The 18,460-nt window shown below is 33.3% G+C and overlaps 1 protein-coding gene across 6 annotated transcripts in view; it reads right to left on the reverse strand.

Moving 5' to 3' along the window:
• The window catches only part of mbc (dedicator of cytokinesis protein myoblast city), a 105,725-nt gene that overhangs the window by 49,773 nt on the left and 37,492 nt on the right, over window positions 1-18,460 (reverse strand). For all 6 annotated transcript variants that reach the window (XR_011950619.1, XR_011950618.1, XM_072529308.1 and 3 more), the window contains exons 10-11: window positions 16,216-16,539; window positions 9,530-9,704 (exon numbers count right to left, since the gene is read on the reverse strand). Coding sequence is in view for 4 of the 6 variants with exons in the window: in XM_072529308.1 (XP_072385409.1) it covers window positions 9,530-9,704; window positions 16,216-16,539 (499 nt within the window). In the remaining 2 variants the exon portion in view is untranslated. The remainder of the gene's footprint in view (window positions 1-9,529; window positions 9,705-16,215; window positions 16,540-18,460) is intronic.

The following is an 18,460-nucleotide window of genomic DNA, read 5'->3' on the forward strand; positions in this document are numbered from 1 at the left end:
TTTTTAAGTCAATCAGACACAAAAATGCTGGTCTATTATACTCTAGTGATTTCTCAGTAATTTGCTTTATGACGAATAATGCATGTTTACACGACCTTCCAGTACGAAAACCCTGTTGCTCATCTGCTAAACTTATCCTCTGCTTCATTAGTTTTTAGTAAAAATATGTTCAAAGAAATCAGAATACGAAATATTTCGAGAGTTCCAGGAAGACGTTATTACTCATCCCCACACACATATAAAGTGTAGAAAAAGTAAAAATGTATGTATGAATCTAAAATGAAAGCGTAAATGTCCAGATCACGAATAAAATGTCATTAAGACATAATTTGAAAACCATAATTATATACACAATAGAAGACTTCCAGATCTACTATATGGCATATGGTACGAAAATTGAGCATACAATTTCCATTTAGATGGATTCCCGTTTTAAGTGTCTAGTGACACTATTCTGTGGCAGCACATATAGTATAATAATCATCATCATCAATGGCGCTACAACCCTTCGTGAGTCTTTGCCGCGTTTACTATTGCCTTCCATGTTTGTCGGTCCTGTGCCAGTAATTCCCATTGTCGCACTCCCATTTTCTCTAGATCTTCTTTGACTGCATCTTTCCACCTTTTTCTAGGCCGCCCTACAGACCTTCTTCCCTCTGGCACCAGTATAATAATCACCAACTAGAAAAATCACCTACACCGCGCATTTTATCTCCTAAAGAATGGACTTGACAGTCCATTTAAAAAGGACTCTTAACTAGGACAGTGAGATTACGAACACATAGACAGTGTAAAAAACCAGCTACAGTCCTGGGAGCGCTTAGCGGTAAATTCGAAATCACAAACAAAGAAATCCTCCTTACACTTAAAAAACTCATGAGACCCATCATTGAGTACCGTGTACTCGTTGCTTAAACGAAGACAGAGGAACAGGATCCTGACCACTTAGCAAGAAATACGTTTTGGGGACGATTTGGGACCGGAACACAAAAGTTCTCAAAACGCCTTGCCATCGAAAATACTCTCGATGAGTACCACATAACTCATTAACTCAAAAGGCATTAGGAAATAGGTTTTCTGTGGTTTCCAATCTCATTGAACAATGATATTCTGTTCTTCTATCTGGAAGCGCTTCGAGGACAGGTCCTATTGAGAACGCCATCGATTGTATATTCGAGATTCATCCTTCTAAGAATTGTGACACGTACCACGCATCGGAGGTGGCCTATTTCGTTACAATATCTCTCCTACGTGAGGTAATAGTCACAGCTAATCAAGATCGTCATGTAATAATGCTGGAATATTTTTTTTATTTCGGGAACATCTGTGGGTTCTTTTCAATTTCAACTCGTTAAGGGAGAATAAGTTACATCTTTATTTGAGGAAGTCTACTTTTATTCTGATTTTCCAACTGAATTTAAAAGTGTATTCTTGCAATCACATAAAGTGCTTACAAAGCAAAAGCGTGGCCTCAAGGACTATGACACTTTACATTTCAAGTTATATCCGATATTTGTATAATACATAATCTTAATCCAAATAATACTAATTTATTTTGATTGATCTTTCTAATTCTACTAATCCAATCCAGGATCCCATTCATTGACGAAGTTTTAAAATTGTTAAGACTCCATCTTTACTGTACAAGATAAATTTGCACAACAGCCATTAAGGATGCTATAGCTTGTCAGGTCAACGTTTTGGTAATCTCCCTTCCCTGGTTTACAGACATCCACTGTTCCTTCTGTCATAAGATGCCCCATGGTATTACCCTGTCGTCCGATTTGGCTGAAGAACAACTGTGTTAAAGTTGAAATAAATGAAGCTATCTTATTGTTAATTTCTGAACATTCTTCCATCCAAACGTCCCCTTATTTCCTGCTAAAACTTAGCAGGAAAATATATGCAATAAACGATAGTAAAATGGATCAATGTAAAAAAATTAAGTATATAGAAGGAACAATTACTGTAGAAAGGCAAGAAAATACTATAAGATGGACACAAATCTATAGTAAATAATAGAGTGTAAAGAAGACGATAAAAATTAAATGTATAAAAGTATAATTAACAGCATTATCGAATATAATAATCTTGGTGGAATACAAAGAGTTAATTAAGATAATACGGATATAGAATAATATAAGTATAATAATAAGTAGAATACCCCAACATTTTAATTGAAGAAAAAAAAAGTAAAAAAGGCTGAAGAAAAGATGTAAATAAAGATGGGACGAACAGGCTTAGACAAAAATTTCTACGAGGATAGGTACATATAGATAATTGAAATAGGAAAACGTCGAACGTTTAAACCCGACACAGGAGTAATAGCAAGAGTACCTTGTTCTTAAAGAAGCCCTAACTAGCTATACCACACATATTTTTATGTTCAAATCCACTTCGGTATCCATCCCAGCGTGCTTACCGTTTTAACTCTAAGCACAAAACTGAAAGAAAACATGCAATAAAACTTTAGCACATTCCAACTATAGAAAATTAACTTTTGTGAAATCCCAAATTAGCGTGTGGTAGTTTTGTCAGTAAAAAGGATTTCAGAAAAGTGGATGCAAATAGAATTACAAGAAAAAGTACCTAATTTCTTTTTTTGTTGATACATTCGGTGGCCAAGGTGTCTCTGGTGCAGTAGATTGCAATCGTGTCATTTTCTGTTTTCAACATAATATTTGATTTGATTAAAAATATTATTTGAACTGAGTAATGATTTAAAATAACTTAGATTAATTCAACTAAAACTTGTTATTGCATCTTTATGTATATATTGCTGTTTAGACGACTTGGTTTGTTTGTATTTGTATTTTTTACATTGTGTACCAAAAGAAATTTATAAATTTTTCGTAATTAGTTTTAATAAATTCTAATACAAAAGATATTTCCTGAGAATATTAAGAGATAAAGAAACAAGAAGACCTACACTAAAAATACCACATTATTATTGAATCATATCGCCAGATTCCAATAAGTAAATACACTAATTACATTTAAAAATTAAGATTACCGCAATACAAAAATTATATTCAGAAAACAAATAACTTTAAACAATGAAAATAATGCAACACCTAAACTATGGCATTGCTAAGAAAGAAAAAAATCAAAATCTCTATAGAATTTACCACATCCCAAAAAAAAACAACAGCGTTAGGAAAAGCGGGAACGAGTTAGCTAACAACTTTATTACGGAGTATATTAGAATTACTGAGTAGCTAGATAAACTGAAAAGCGCCATCTTAGTACCTGCGTACTAAGGACGAAGGAGGTTGTCGGTCATAGCCGCTAATTTTGTTAGATAAAACGACCGAGTGGAATCTAAGACAGGCGATACCCAGGTTTTCCTTAACCTTCTCTCAACATGTGAGACTGTACCGGGAGTGACATTGCATTGCTTCTCATGGAAAGAGAATGGATCAGAAACAAGCAAAGAAGCCTCAGTCATCAGAAAACTATGGAATTGACCACGTTACAAGTCATACTTCTGAAGATCTAGAAGAAAACCATAATAGAGCTCAGCAAGGACCGAAAAGGGTTCAGTAAGCAAGATGCAATTTGTATTTGAGTTAAAGAAAAGATCGAAATAAAAGACAGTTCGGTTCGAGACTGAAATTGTTTGGTTTTTAAATTGTTTTTGATTTCATATTTTTCCCCAACGTCCTTTGTTAATTTAGTTTAAAATTAGTCCATAACAATAATGAGTAATGACTTGGCAACAATATTCTAATTTTGCTAAAGAAGTGCTTCTCCGTTTTATACTTCCTTTAGAGAACCACAGATTTAACGACAATTTACTAGTGATAAAAAATCTGACAGAGAAGTTTGCAAAATACAACAAACCATTGGCACTGATATTCGTGGACAAAGAGAAAGCATTCAATACCATAAGCCAGATAAAAATGTTAATAGCATTGACAAAATGTCGAATAGACCATCGCTACACCAACATAATCCAACATATCAACAAAAAGGCCAAGACTATCGGAACAAGAAACAAATAAATACTGTATACAGTGAGGAATGACAAGGAGTTCTCCAAAGCTATTCACTACAGTTTTAGAACAGACTTGTAAGAAGGCAGATCTGAACGAGTATGATATCAACATACATGGAGTCAGTGGATGATGCATTAATAATGTTGGAAAAATTATATCACGCTTCCTTGGAGGTGGGACTAAATAATGACTAATCTGGTGTTAAATCGTAATATTGCTGTTAATGGAAATAATATTGAGCAGACTGGGCAGCGTTTTGTTAAATTAAATGAAGTATTTAAATCGAATCTACCCATATGCCTCAATCGGAAACTCTTTGATCAGTGTGTGTTACCTGAACGGTAACATTAACGAATCATTAACACTCACAAAAAATATAGTAAATAAGATTCGAGTGACTCGGAGGGCTATGGAGTACCATATGCTGGATGTCTCTCTGAGAGACTGAATCCCAAATACAGAAGTAGAACAAAAACAGCAGGCGCTATCGAAATAAGCATGTCACTAAAATAGAACTGGACAGAACACGTCGTTAAATTATATGATAACCGATGGAAAAGACATATATTGTCAAGTGGAGATCAAGACAAGAAGCACTACGCCCACGATGTAGTGGTTGGTGGGCGACAAGAGACCGCCCACCAACCAGATGGACTGACGACCTGAAGCGTGTTAACATTAACTGGCTGCAACCCGCACAAAACAAACAGATGGAAAGAGCTGAGGGAGACCTATACCAGCAGTGGTTTTGATATTATGAAAAAGTTTTTTTAATTTATTAGATATTATAATTTCCAATGCATACTTTATCATCAGTAGGGAAAACAAGGCTTCCACGAACGGCATATCAGTACTTTAAATTCTGTTATTGTATCTCTCGTAGATCGATAAAAAAAAGGAGTCTAATACATAAGATAAGGAAATAGGACTCAGGTAAACAAACGAATTGGACATGTCCATTATCAAGAAATGATTTCTGACCAAACATAGCATGCGATGTTAGACTAAAGATTATTTTATTTATAATTTTACTGTATTTTAGGATTATTTAAAATATTTTTATGTATTTATGATAATTATGATTGTCTTGACCAATTCGATCAACTTTAAATGCATACTTCTATATACAAATATATATCGTTGGTCAGGATACTGCCTTGAGTCTTTAACAAGTACCTGCTCTGATCATCCTGCAATGACAAAAACTATTCGACAGTCTTGTTTATGAAAGGATTAAGCTTTAAAGAAAATAAAATAGATAGCAACAACCCCAAAATATATAATTACTTACTAATAAAAAAATAATAGTAATATCGCTAGAATTTTTACGTATAGTACGTATATTAGCTCTATTAAGCTGCATCTTGGACCAATCTTAAATACCACGGGAGAATACTCAAGAAATGAGTACAACAATGTAAAAAGTATCAATTACAAAGGTGATCGTATAATGGAACATCTGTATAACATTTCTATACTTTCCAAAAATTTACTAATTTGTTTTTTCTTAAATATATCACTTACAACTTATAAAAATGTTTGAATAAAAGTTAACTCAGAAAATTAAATATTTAAACATTTAGATTAGAGTATAATCCATAACGCAATATCGACAATAATCTTGAAAAAACTTAAAAAATACCTAACAGCTACGAAGATACTATCAACAACTCTAGTTGCTTGAAAACAGAAAATATTCAAATATGCAAGACATCCATGATATATGTATGTACATCCGATGATTATTACTATGTAAAATGTATGTACAGGAAAAAATGTTCAGTTGTATATTGTGCAAAACGACGTGACGATATTTGTACAAATTAGCGTGATATATTTTGTTTCTTTTTTAGGTTTATAACAGTGGAAACTCGTTTCGAATTTTTCAATCTTCGTGCCCGTCTCGTTTCTAATCAACACCGTCTTATTTCTAAACAACAGCAGAATATAGAATATTCGTTGCAATAAATTTAAACTTTTTGTAATTTTTTTTCACCCGACGCTTGAACTGGCGTACAGATGAGAAAAGAAAAATTTGGTTTATTTGTTTGTTAATTGTAATTAAACTTTCTCAATAGATAATTCTAGAGAGAAACAAGTTTATAAAGAAAAATAAAGGATCTGTTAAAGAAAACGTTTTTAGTATGCGTGGGAACTAACAGCGTATTCTTAACTTTTTGATTTATACCAAATCAGCTTTTATTTGCATTGTTTTCGCATATAATAGGGGGCCATATACAGAGTGGGCCAAAAGTCTGGAAACGGCCAATTATCTCGTAAATTGCTAGTCATAATTGTACAAAATTTGAGGTACACCTATTTTGGGATACTGAGATTCCATATTTGATATTTGCAATGTTGCCAGATTTGCCGTTTCTCTTATATTATTAGTAACTTTGGTTTTTCAAATTGATCACCCTGTATATTCAGTCAATACGAGTTCAACCATATGTAACACTTAGGATTTTTTGTATTCTGGAAGGTCTAAATACATAAAACGGAAGTCTGGCAACGCATAATTGTCTCAACAAATTTTTTAATACTATTTTCAACTACATTAAAACGTGACAATTGGTAGATTACAACATTTTTTAACATGGTTACTTTATCAAGTGTTCAAAAATGTGCTCCATTTGTGAGTTGACAGTACCCTAATTGATGGTAGAATGCGTCTACCACATTTCTCCATGATTGTCTAGAAATTATTCGAGATTCATCGATAATTTGTTGCCTTAGCTCTGCAAGACTTGATGGTTTAGTTTTGTAAACTGAATTTTTCAAGTATCCCCAATAAAAATAATCTTTAGGATTTAAATCAGGTGAACGTGGAGGCTATTCAATTCTACCTCGTCTACCAATCCATCGTCCAGGAAATATCTCATCTAAATAACGCAGAACATTTACACCAAAATGAGCTGGAACTCCATATTGCCGAAACCATATATGATTAAAATTGGCCACACCACAAACAAGTTTCTCAGTGTAGGTACAATTTCATTTCCAAGTAACGTTTCGTAACTATCTGACGATAAATTTCCTGTGATAAAAAATGGCTCAATTAACTGAGTACCTACTACTATACCTGACCATAAATTTAATTTTTGTGGTCTTCGAGTATGGTTTTCACGCATCCAATGTGGATTTACGTCACCCCAGTACCTTAAATTGTGTCGATTTACACTTCCACATAGTGTAAAGGTTGCTTCATCGGAAAAACATAATCTGTTAAAGATATTTTTATCATTTTCAATTTTATCCATCATAACCTCAGTAAACTTTAATTAATTTTGTATGGTTTAAATTTATTCTTACGTAATACACGTAAGACTGAAGAACGACCTACATCATGTACTTGTGCAACCCTGCGTGAGGATGTATGTGGATCTTCAACAAAACTTTGCATTATATCTAAAGATTTGTTGTCGTTCATAACTCTTTTCGGTCTACCTGATCGGTATCCATCTTTTACTTCTCCAGACTCCAGCAATTTACGAGATAATTGGTCGTTTCCAGACTTTTGGGCCACTCTGTATAAGAAGATAGTTCAAATATAATAAAATTATTGATGAGAAGGATAACAGGTCGAATTAAAACATCTAATATCAATATGGCGCACAACATCGGAACGGAAAACAAACAAGGGCACTTATAATGATATTAAGAAAAAAATACTCCAAACCTAGAACATTCGTTATGAAGCTGATTGCTGAAAGACCACATAATAAATATGGAAGTGTTATCTTTGCCCGACCTGGATTGAACATAACATCATCTGCTATCAATGAACTCGCCAACACAGAAATTATTACTATCTGCCTACCAAACTTCTCAGTGACCTCTGTATACACGTCCCTTGGGGAAGATTTAATTTTCACTCAGAATTTGACAATTTTAACTACCATAATACCAACTTCACTTTTGGCGATTTTAGATGTCAAATTACTGGATGGGGATAAGGAGAGATAGATGACAGCGGTAGACGGTTGGGGCTATGGGCAGATCATCGTGAATTACAACCTACCGTACGCCAAACGCCCTTTCTTTTTTAATTGTGTTAGGTGGAAGTAAGGATACAATCCGGAAAAAGTTTTCATCCAGCCAAATAGCAGCTTAGTGTAAAAAGAAAATCGGGGATGTAATTCCTCACACTCAATATAAACCACTCATTTTTGTAGTATGAGTGTTATAATAACACCACAAGAACCGCCATTTGAAAGGAGATTTAATTTTAAAAAAGTAAATTGGGAAAAATTTGCCTCGTATCTCGATAACGATATTACTAAAATTCGCCCAACAATAGAAAACTATGACTAATTTATTAACATTGTGAAAACTGTTTCTAGAAGTAACATTCCGCGAGGCTTCCGGACTCAGATTGATCAAGGACTAACTTCAGATTCTGTTGCATTACTCAACCAGTACAACCGGTATCTCAGCCGAACGACGATCCAAATGACGCAATCTCATGGAAAATATGAACGTGGCACAGAACAGTAGATCTGCTTGGAAACTACTGAAGAATCTTAGCCAGTGAAAGAGTAAACATTTTCCAAATGTCACAGCAAACCAACCTCACAACTCCTTGAAAATGGCAGAGCACCTGGAAAAAAGAGGCAAAGAAAACTTAAAACGGGAGACGAAGAACGCAGTCAGCTGAGCGAATATTTCAAATAATCAAAAATAATACGGCTCCGGGCATTGACAATCTGCTAACAGAGCAAATTAAGAAGATTGGACCAAAAACACTACAATGGCTCCTCCAGATGAGCAGCGTGTTAAAACCATGCAGATACCCAAAGTCTGGAAATAATTCAAAGTCATTGCCTTGCTTAAACCTGGCAAAGATCCTAACGACTACAAAAGCTACCGGCCAATATCTTTGTTCTGTCAAATATTCAAAATACTTGAGCGCTTGGAACGACCGTTCCATTCTTCTTTTACTCTGATTGCTGTGGCCTAGTTAAGGAAAGTGTTTCGGCGCCGTAAGTCATGACTGGTAGAGTACACATTGATCGAATATCTTCTTTTTCAAATAATTCGGCATGCTCTTGAAAATATCTCCACATGCGCCCATGCTAACGTAATTCTTCTTTGTAGGTGGGTGGTTTGGTTGTCCTTGGCAATTTAATACGACAAAATGGGAGATTGTATAAAGCTGTCAAAATTCTTCCAAGCATGTTTTACTTCACAGATCGTTTATTTTTATTTTAAAACATAACCATCAATAAAACATTTTGTGAAAAAATCGTAATAGGTAATTTACTGCACAAATACATCACAAATTTTACGAAGTCTTTAATTAAGCTCAATCGATACCGAATGGGAAGAAAGAAGTCGGTGAGGTTTTCCTTACAAACAAGACCGGTGCTTCAATAAAAATAATATTAAGCATATTAACTCGTGGACTATACAAAATAATAATTTAGTTGAACTTTTTGACCCTATTTATTCGTAGATAACGAGTCTCCACTGATACATAGTAACGTGGTATAAAAAGCATTAGAAGCAATCTTACAGCTATCGCTACTTACCTCCTCCTTGGTCGTAAATAACGTTTTTACTTGGTCAGTTATTATGGGTAGCAAGATTTTCCGGCATTCCGGGTATAAAAATAGCTTACTGTGGATAATCTCGTTGATGGTCATCATCTTTTGTTTGGTGAGACGACCCACTGGCATATTGTTTAACATATCGTATAAAATTGTACTGTAACAACAAAGCAATGCATGGTAATCGGATAAAGACTTGCCTATATTTCTTACATTTATGCAAAAACTTATACAGTACGTAAATCTTTCAGCTGGACATAGGTAATATGCATTAAGGTAAGTGTGGCAACTGCGCTTTTTCAAGCCCACTGCTGTCATCAAGGCCGCAGACGTTTTAAATTTTAGTATCAATTAAGACCCCATTGGGTGTGCATCGAGGGAGTTAATTCTGCTATGCAAATCTACGTAAATAATTTAAAGTAATTGCAATGTAGTTTAAAATCTTTGAAAAAGTTTATTGTGGGCTATGCGGAATTTCAGATAATACTAATATTGAAATGCTGTACTATAATGTATTAATGTTATAAATAAATTTATATTTAACAATTTTTCAAAAAAATCTTGCAAATATGTTTAAAATGTTGAAAATAAACCCTACCCCACCCCACCCTTAATATATCCCCAGAAAAAGAAATCCATGGGAGCCAAATCGGGAGATTTCGCAGACTATTTTATTTGGCTCGTTCCGCTTATAATGCGATCATGAAAAATTGTGTTTAATTCTCACGATAAATGTACATCTGGGAGATTCTGAATGGCTGGAATAATGTTATCTTCTAAAAGAGCAAGATATTTAGCTGAATTCAGAACTCCCTCAATGAAAAATGGACCAATTACATGGTCACCTAAAATGTCGGTCCACACATTAAATCTTTGAGGGCGTTGGGTCCGATGTACAATACTTCGATGTTCATTTTCCTGAGACCAATACCGTTTTCTGGAAGAATTGTGATGATCCCGTACTGAAAATGACGATTCATCGGCAAAAAGGAAATTTTTTATAAAATTATAATTTTCGTGAGATGTATTCATTGCAGCTTCATAAAATTCATAATTCATAAAGCCATATTTTTTTAAAACTTTATTAACTGTGGTATGCGAGACCTCCAACTCCTCGGCGACACTTCTATACCACATTCATTTTACATATTCCCAATTGCCAACAGAAGCACGTGAAAGCCAAACAGGGTCGTACTGATGTGTATCATATGATTTTTAAAAATATTTACTTTTGGAACTATTAGTGTAAGAATTTCTTGAAATTTAATCATTAAATCACAATTAAACTAAACTCTAAAAAATAACAAGACCAGTAAATAACTTAACAATAACTTTAACATAAATATAACACAATATATTAACTTAAAAATCAACACGATACAATTTGAATTTAGACATGCTGGCCAGTTTGGATCTGTAACATGAGAATCTGTGTGGCTTAAGGCAATAAATTATATTTAATAGCCTCTTGACGAATGAGAAGGCGAATATCAATACGTGCGTCTGTTGTCAGATGGGAATTTGCTAAACGAATGAACTTTAGTGGTTTTGGAGTTATCCACCTCAATGGTAGCACAAATACTTTCATCTTTCCTTTCGATTTCCTTCTGTCTCTCCGGGGACATCTTTTTTCTTTTGTGACATTTTGTAGAATCTTGTAAACAATAATGTGTTTCAAAACTATTTACAATATTTGCAATTGTTTATCTTCAATGTATGGGTCTATTTTCGAAAATATTAGTATAAATAGATGTATAATACACATTCTGACAAAGAATAGCCTTGAAAATACCATTTAATTATTTGAACCTTTCGCTTAGTGTGGTGAGACTTTTCATAGACTCGAGAAAGCGCAGTTGCCACACTTACCTCAATGTATATTATCTATGTCCAGCAAACCCAACAAAGCCCTGTGTACACATCTAGGTCTATATTTAATTAACAGAGCCACAGTTGTTTCTATTTTATTCCATTCAAGGTCCAAGGAGCCTAAGTATTCGCTTGCACTCCGTAGTGGAAATATGAGTAACAGATGAGCTCGAAGTTGACCAAAACGTGACGTAGTGTGGGTAGTGTGGCCCTAACGAAAACTTTTAAACAGGAATTGTAAAATTTGACAATACCTTTGTCTTCCAAAAAAATTTCTGTGATTCGTTTTATAGAGGATGCTTCGGTCTATACTGCTCAGATACTACTTAGATAGCGGCAGGAACTGAATATAGACTCAAAAAAGGAAGGGTAGGATTTTTAACGTACCACGTAGCCTCACATTTACTTTGAACGGCAGCAAACTACGTATTAATACCTAAAACTTTGAAGATATCTCTATCTCTATGGTTTCTGGAAGAGATGCATTCAAATATTTTAGATGCTACGTAGCTCAGTCAGACAGTGTCTTAATTTCTGCCATCGAAAGTAGATGGCGCTATATAGTGTTCCACTCCGTAGTAGTAAATGTGGCTCTATGTAATCTGCAAAAAAATCTGTTACAGAAGACATTGCTGATACTAAATTTTATTATATGTAATAATTAGATTAACAATTAAAAATTTCTATGTCGAGCAAACTCTGTTCTCGGTCGATTCAAATAAGTTTTGCACTCTTGTACTGTAAACTTTTGGCATCCTCATTATGTAATTTAGTATTATTCCTTCGATGATAAGGTCTGTAGTAATACGTGGTTTAATTAAACTTTAGTACTGTACAAAATATATAGATTTACTGAGTTCGGTTAACCCAATATACCGATTCGGCAAATTTTCAACTACCGTATACGTTAATCAGTATGCGGAACAAAGATAACACTTAATTGTTTGAATACGAGTGAGACACAATCCACGCACTTGGAGTAGCGAGTCTAATTTTTAAACAGTGTTGCGAAATTTCTGTAACATAACTCCTTCTAAAACATTAGTCGGATACATGAGTGTAACATAATGTTTAAATCCACTACAGTTCATTGCAGAATGAAAATTAATATTGCCCCAACGAACCTTACATGAAGTAATCATGTAAGTATTATTTTTTAAACGATTATATCATTACTTCATTAATTAACAAAGAATACTGAATTGAGAAATTGAGATGCGAAAACAGCGTGAGCTAAATAAATAACGCACTTCAGTAGACAGACAAATAGTATAAACCATTTGCCCTCTCTACGACTTCCCCTCAAAAGAATAGGCGGTCCTTATCTGTACAGCAGGTTTAAGGTCAATAAGGTAAGGTCTATTTCTTTGATTTTTAGCTGTCGTGGTAAAAGGTTGAAAACAAATAATTAACATGCCAAGCGTATACAGTAGAACCTCGATAAATTAAATTCCAAGGGAAAAACCAAATATTTTAAGTTATAGAGGTTTTAAGTTATCAAGGGTCTATGTTGTGATGGATTAATATAGGTCAGAAGTTCATTAAAATATAGGCATTTATTATACACTACATTACTACATACACTACATTCATTTATTATATTCGTTACAAAAAGTTAAAGCAATAATTAAAGGTATAGTCTACTAAAAAAGTCTGTGATTTTCTTTTGTTTTAAACAATTCATAGATTCTAAATCGATTTGATTTTCAATAACATAGAGAAGAAAATACGTTATCTTTTATGTTTCTACACTGCTCTATAAATGATCGTACAGTCGTTATAGCACTCTTGCTTCGTTGATTGATATGCTCTTAGATGAAGTTTGTGGGTCGTCATTAAATTCATCGTCTTTATAACTTTAAATACAGTACATGTTGTTATTCCATTATTCAGGATCATTATTATCTTCCTCTTCAAAATGATTTCTTGAGGTTCTGAAGAAAAACCACAGGTTCTAAAGCAGTTTTTCACTGTGAGGAGTGTTACGTTTTGCCATGTTTTGTCCATCATCCTCATTACTTGAAGAACATTGATAGAAGAAATCGTATTTGCTCCATATCAGCTATCATTCTTCTAACAACTTCTTTTCTGTATAATGTTTTAAAATTTTTAATGATACCCTGATCCAAAGGTTGAAGTTGTGATGTTGTGTTTGGTGGAAGAAATTGTACTTTGATTGCCTTTAATGGTGGTATGTCCCCGTGTGCTGTTCAGTTGTCGATGAACAGAACAATTTTTCTATTTCAAGTTGCCCTTTGCTAATCTATATTAATCAGCCATTTTTTAAAAAGTTCTGCTGTCATCCATGTTTTTTTATTGGCTTCATAATCCATGGGTAGTGATTTTAAACCTGCAAAACACCGAGTTTTTTTTACTTACCTATATAATTAAAGGTTTGAGTTTTTCTGTGCCCGTAGAATTTGCACAAAGCAGAATCGTAAGTCGTTCCTTGCTGTGTTTTCTCCATGACATTTTTTATTTTTGAATGTTAATGTTTTTTCGGGAAGACATTTAAAAAACAGACCAGTTTCATCAGCATTAAAAACATCATTGGGATCATAATTATTCACTAAATTATGCAAGTCAGATTTCCATTCTTGGCAGACTGATTTGCTTACGCTCGTACTTTCGCCGCACATTTTTTTAAAGTTAAATCATTCGTTTATTGAAATTCTCTAACCAGCCATTGCTGGATTTAAAATTATCGATTTTTAGTGAATTAGCGAACTCTACAGCCTTTTCTTTCAGTATGGGTCCACTGATACTGATGTTTTTGTTTCGATACTGTTTTAACCACGTAAACAAACACTGTTCCAAATTAGGGAATTCGGCAATTTTTGTCTCCTGATTCTTGTTTTTTCAATAGTTCGGTTTCTTTTTTTATGATGATTGATAATGTACTCTAGTGTATTCCAAACAGAGCCGCAACTTATTTTCTTTTGACTCCATTTTTCACTGCTTCTATAGCTTTTAATTTATCAGCATATGTTAGCGTTGTTAATTTTCTTTTTGAACTCATTTTAAGCAAGGTATCACACAGTACGTAAATCGATGTTTCTAGAACAGTGATCAAAACTTATGATACAGTAAGCTGTTCAGCTGTCATTGGTAAACAATTTTATGTTATAGAGATTGTGAAAACATTTCTTTAAGTTACTGAGGGCCAATATTGATATTATTTATTTAAGTTATCGAGATTGTTTATTTTAAGTTGTAGGTAGAGGTTTTGGGCTCCGATGGGAAGGGAACATATAATTTTTTGAAGTTATAGAGGTTTTTAAGTTATTGAGGTTTGACCTATCGAGGTTCTACTGTATTTTCAAAAAGAAAGATTCAAATGGTGAAATGGTATTATGGGAACCATTCTATTGTAGAAATAATACAGTTATTTATTGCTGCTTTTTAAAAACAATAACTTTTTAAAAAATGTTTTCCGATGAATCTTCATTCACAATCCATAAACGTCATAATCCATCTGTCGTCCGCTATTGGTCTAGGGAAAAGAAACATTTGAGTATTGCTGTGAAAACACAATTCCCAAAGAAATTAAATGTGTGGACTGGCATTTATAACGATAATATAATTAGTCCATTTTTTATTACGGGAAATCTGAATGGACGAAAGTATCTAGATTTATTACGCATTTATTATCAGATTATTCCAGCAGTTTGAAACCTTGCGGTCAACTTCGATGATGTTTGGTTTCAACAGGATGGTTGCCCAGCACATAATGCAATCGAAGTTACAAATTATTTGGAACAAACATATCCTGGACGAATAATTTCTACACGAGGAACAATAAAATGGCCCCCTAGATCACCAGATTTAGCACCTTTGGTATTTTATTTCGTAGGAATGCTAAAATCAAAATTATATCGGCATGAATTCGAACGAGCCACCAATTTAGCAGAATTGTAAGAAAAAATTGTTCAACTTTGTAGTCGAGTACAACCAAATCAGCTAAATGCAATGAGGCTTGCTTTAATTGATAGATTCGGATTTTGTTTAGCTTAAAATGGTGGTTTGTTTGAACATTTAATTGGTTAGAGATTTTTTTAAAATGCCTTTAATTTTAATTATTTAGAATAATTTTTTTGATTGGTTTTTTTCTTATAAAAATAATATTTATATTTAGTTAATGTTTGTTAAGTTAATTATTGTTTTATTTCCTAGCTACCACAGCTAAAAATCTACAAAAATTACATTTAAAACTCGAATACCTATAAGTGTTTGAGTTTTTCTTAAAGATTTACCAACGGAAAGTTGGCGACGAAATAATTTTATGCAAAGAACTGCACCCCATCAATGTCCGATAATTACTGTCGGTCATCGGTGTATTTTTATGCCGCTTCGCACTGTAAAAGAAGGCGTTGCTTAAAATTTTAAACTCTTCAGGGGAACAATGCTTTGTTGCCACACATAAATTACTTAAATCACTGTTCTTTGTTAACTAATAAAGTAATTGATAAAATCGATTAGAAAATAACAATTACGTGGCTACTTTATTTGAATTTTTTTGCGACAATATTAATTTTTATTCTACAATGAACTGTAGTGGATTTAAATATTATTTTAGACTCATGTATCGGACTAAAATTTTAGAAGGAAAGATGTAACAGAAATAATAGCAACACTGTTTAAAAGTCATACCTACTCCATCGAGATGGTGACTGCCTCTCACTTCTATTCAAACAATTAAGTGTTATCTTTGTTCCACATACTGATTAACGTATACGGTAGTTGAAAATTTGCCGAATCTGTATACAATGCTATTAACATAGTATTACAAAATCTCTTACCTTAATTCTTTAGGATCAAAAATTAACAACATATCTGGTATACTACTTGGCAAATACTTAAGGCAAGCTCCTTGTTCCCGAATCAAGGCTTCTATACTGGAAGACATCATGAAGATAATGTTTTGTAAAAGATCTCGCATGCTTTCTTCGAAATCGTCCTCGGAATCATATTCCGGGTAAAGCTCCTTATACAGAATTCTACTCCTGGCGATGAACTTCATAAAATACTGTAGGCACTTCATGGTTTTGAAGATCAGACTGTTTGAAACTAACGAGTCATCACTAGCTTTTCCCACTATTGACTTTAATACTGATATTAATTTTCTAAAATAAAAATAAATTTAATAAATACATATACGAGTAGTTTTGAAATAATTGGAAACAGGAAGATGTTGATGTAAACAGTGTTGATAATGATTAGAAGGATAGTAAAAATAGGTCAAATTGTAGGTTTATAGATGTTTGCCTTTGTGTCTTCTTTAATTAAGGTAGTTTGTATAAAATTAGAATATAATTCGAATACCCTATGTCCAAAGTTCTCGATCGACAATGTTGAAGTAATTCGAAGTCGTGGAGTAAACGATTTAGGTAGATTCAAAATAAAGTTCTCTCGACGTAACTTTAATCTGACTTAACGGTCGCAATTTATAAGCTCACAAATAAAACTACAATTCATCAAAAAGCCATTGCCTTGCACCTGTTTTCTTCTACCTTACACAAATATAATTCAAACTATGAAATTATTGCAATAGAATTTATTATAATTAAATAATATTATATAGGTAAAAAATTATATAGGTCTACAGTACGTTAAGATTAATGTGAGATTACAAATTAGTGGCTTAATTTCTGATTGAATAAGTTACTTCTCCAGATTGTATCGTTAAGATATCCTTCTGCTTTGTTTGTTCTCAAGATTTGTAGCATTTCGATTTCCCCTCGTACATGTTAAAACACCGAAAAATATTCTCAATCTTTTGCGTCGCTGAGATTGATAATATAAACATTTCTGGTCTGTATATAATAACACTAATTGCATTCCTTTGATGTTGATTCCGCCTATTGGATATTGCGCGTCAAATAAACAGGAATATTTTCGCTGATGCGGGCAAGAGACCGGTTTTTTAATGATGAAATCACTCTACTAAGGACCACGATAGGACTCGGGTTCATTGTTTAGTCCGGATTTTCTTCAAATTCGTTTTTTTTTTGTTGTTCACTTTTTTCTGTCATCAAAAAATAGTGAAGGTTAAGATATAGATTCGGAAGAAATAGCTTAGGGCGTGTAGTTCTTCAAAGCCAGTAATTTTTTTTGTGGAGAGGTGAATTTGAGCTCAAGATGCTATTTATCAGACTTATATGAGTTAATTAATCAACCAATCACCGCTTTGTTGTGCTGTGTCCCATGTGAGGAGTTTGTAAGCAGCGTTACAACAGTTTGAGAGGTCCAAATGGTTTAAAGCAGGGGCGTTTGAGTGACCGAGTTTTGAAGAGTGCAGTTTGTTGTCATCCAGGATAATCCGAAACCCGAATCAGTGTTCTACCTCCCCAGAACTTGTCCATTTTGTTGTTTCCATGGTCACCCCAGACTATTTGCAGTTTGTGTGGGACACAGTGGTGTGTTGTTTGCAGTATTTTTGATTCAATTCCAATCCCAAAAACTTTCTTAAAGGAAATACCAGCCAGAGTGATATAAGGTACTTTTTGTTAATTTTTCTTTAAGTAAAAATAAACATTTTTTCATTAATAAAAAATGTTGCTTTCACGACAAACTACATAGAAAATGATAAATAAATAAAATTATAAGTTTTATGGATTAGCTAATTGTCATATTAGTCTACTTTTAAATAAAGTTAACTTTAATATTAAATTAATATTTTAAAAAGGTTTGATATTTCATTTCGACATATGACAGTCAGTATTATCCTTTTCTGTTATTTGTACATAATTTTGAATTCTGTTTTGTTTAAAGGTTAACCTCAATGTAAGCTCCGTTGAAAAATTTAGATAATTTTCATTTCTAATAATTATTTAAATAGTTATAAACTAGTTGAAAAATTGTTACAGCTGTCGCCCAACCTGTAAGGTTTGTTGATAAATTTTGTTAATATTATTTGTAATAACTGTTGATGTGAAGTAATAATCAATATGTAATGTTTCTCTCTAAACCAGAAGTTGTAGAATTATTTCCTTTAAAAAAATTCTGTCTATCCAGCAAGAGGATTCTTTTAAACGGCGTCCATTT

This window comes from Diabrotica undecimpunctata, chromosome 4 (assembly GCF_040954645.1).
Source record: "Diabrotica undecimpunctata isolate CICGRU chromosome 4, icDiaUnde3, whole genome shotgun sequence".
Taxonomy (NCBI): domain Eukaryota; kingdom Metazoa; phylum Arthropoda; class Insecta; order Coleoptera; family Chrysomelidae; genus Diabrotica; species Diabrotica undecimpunctata.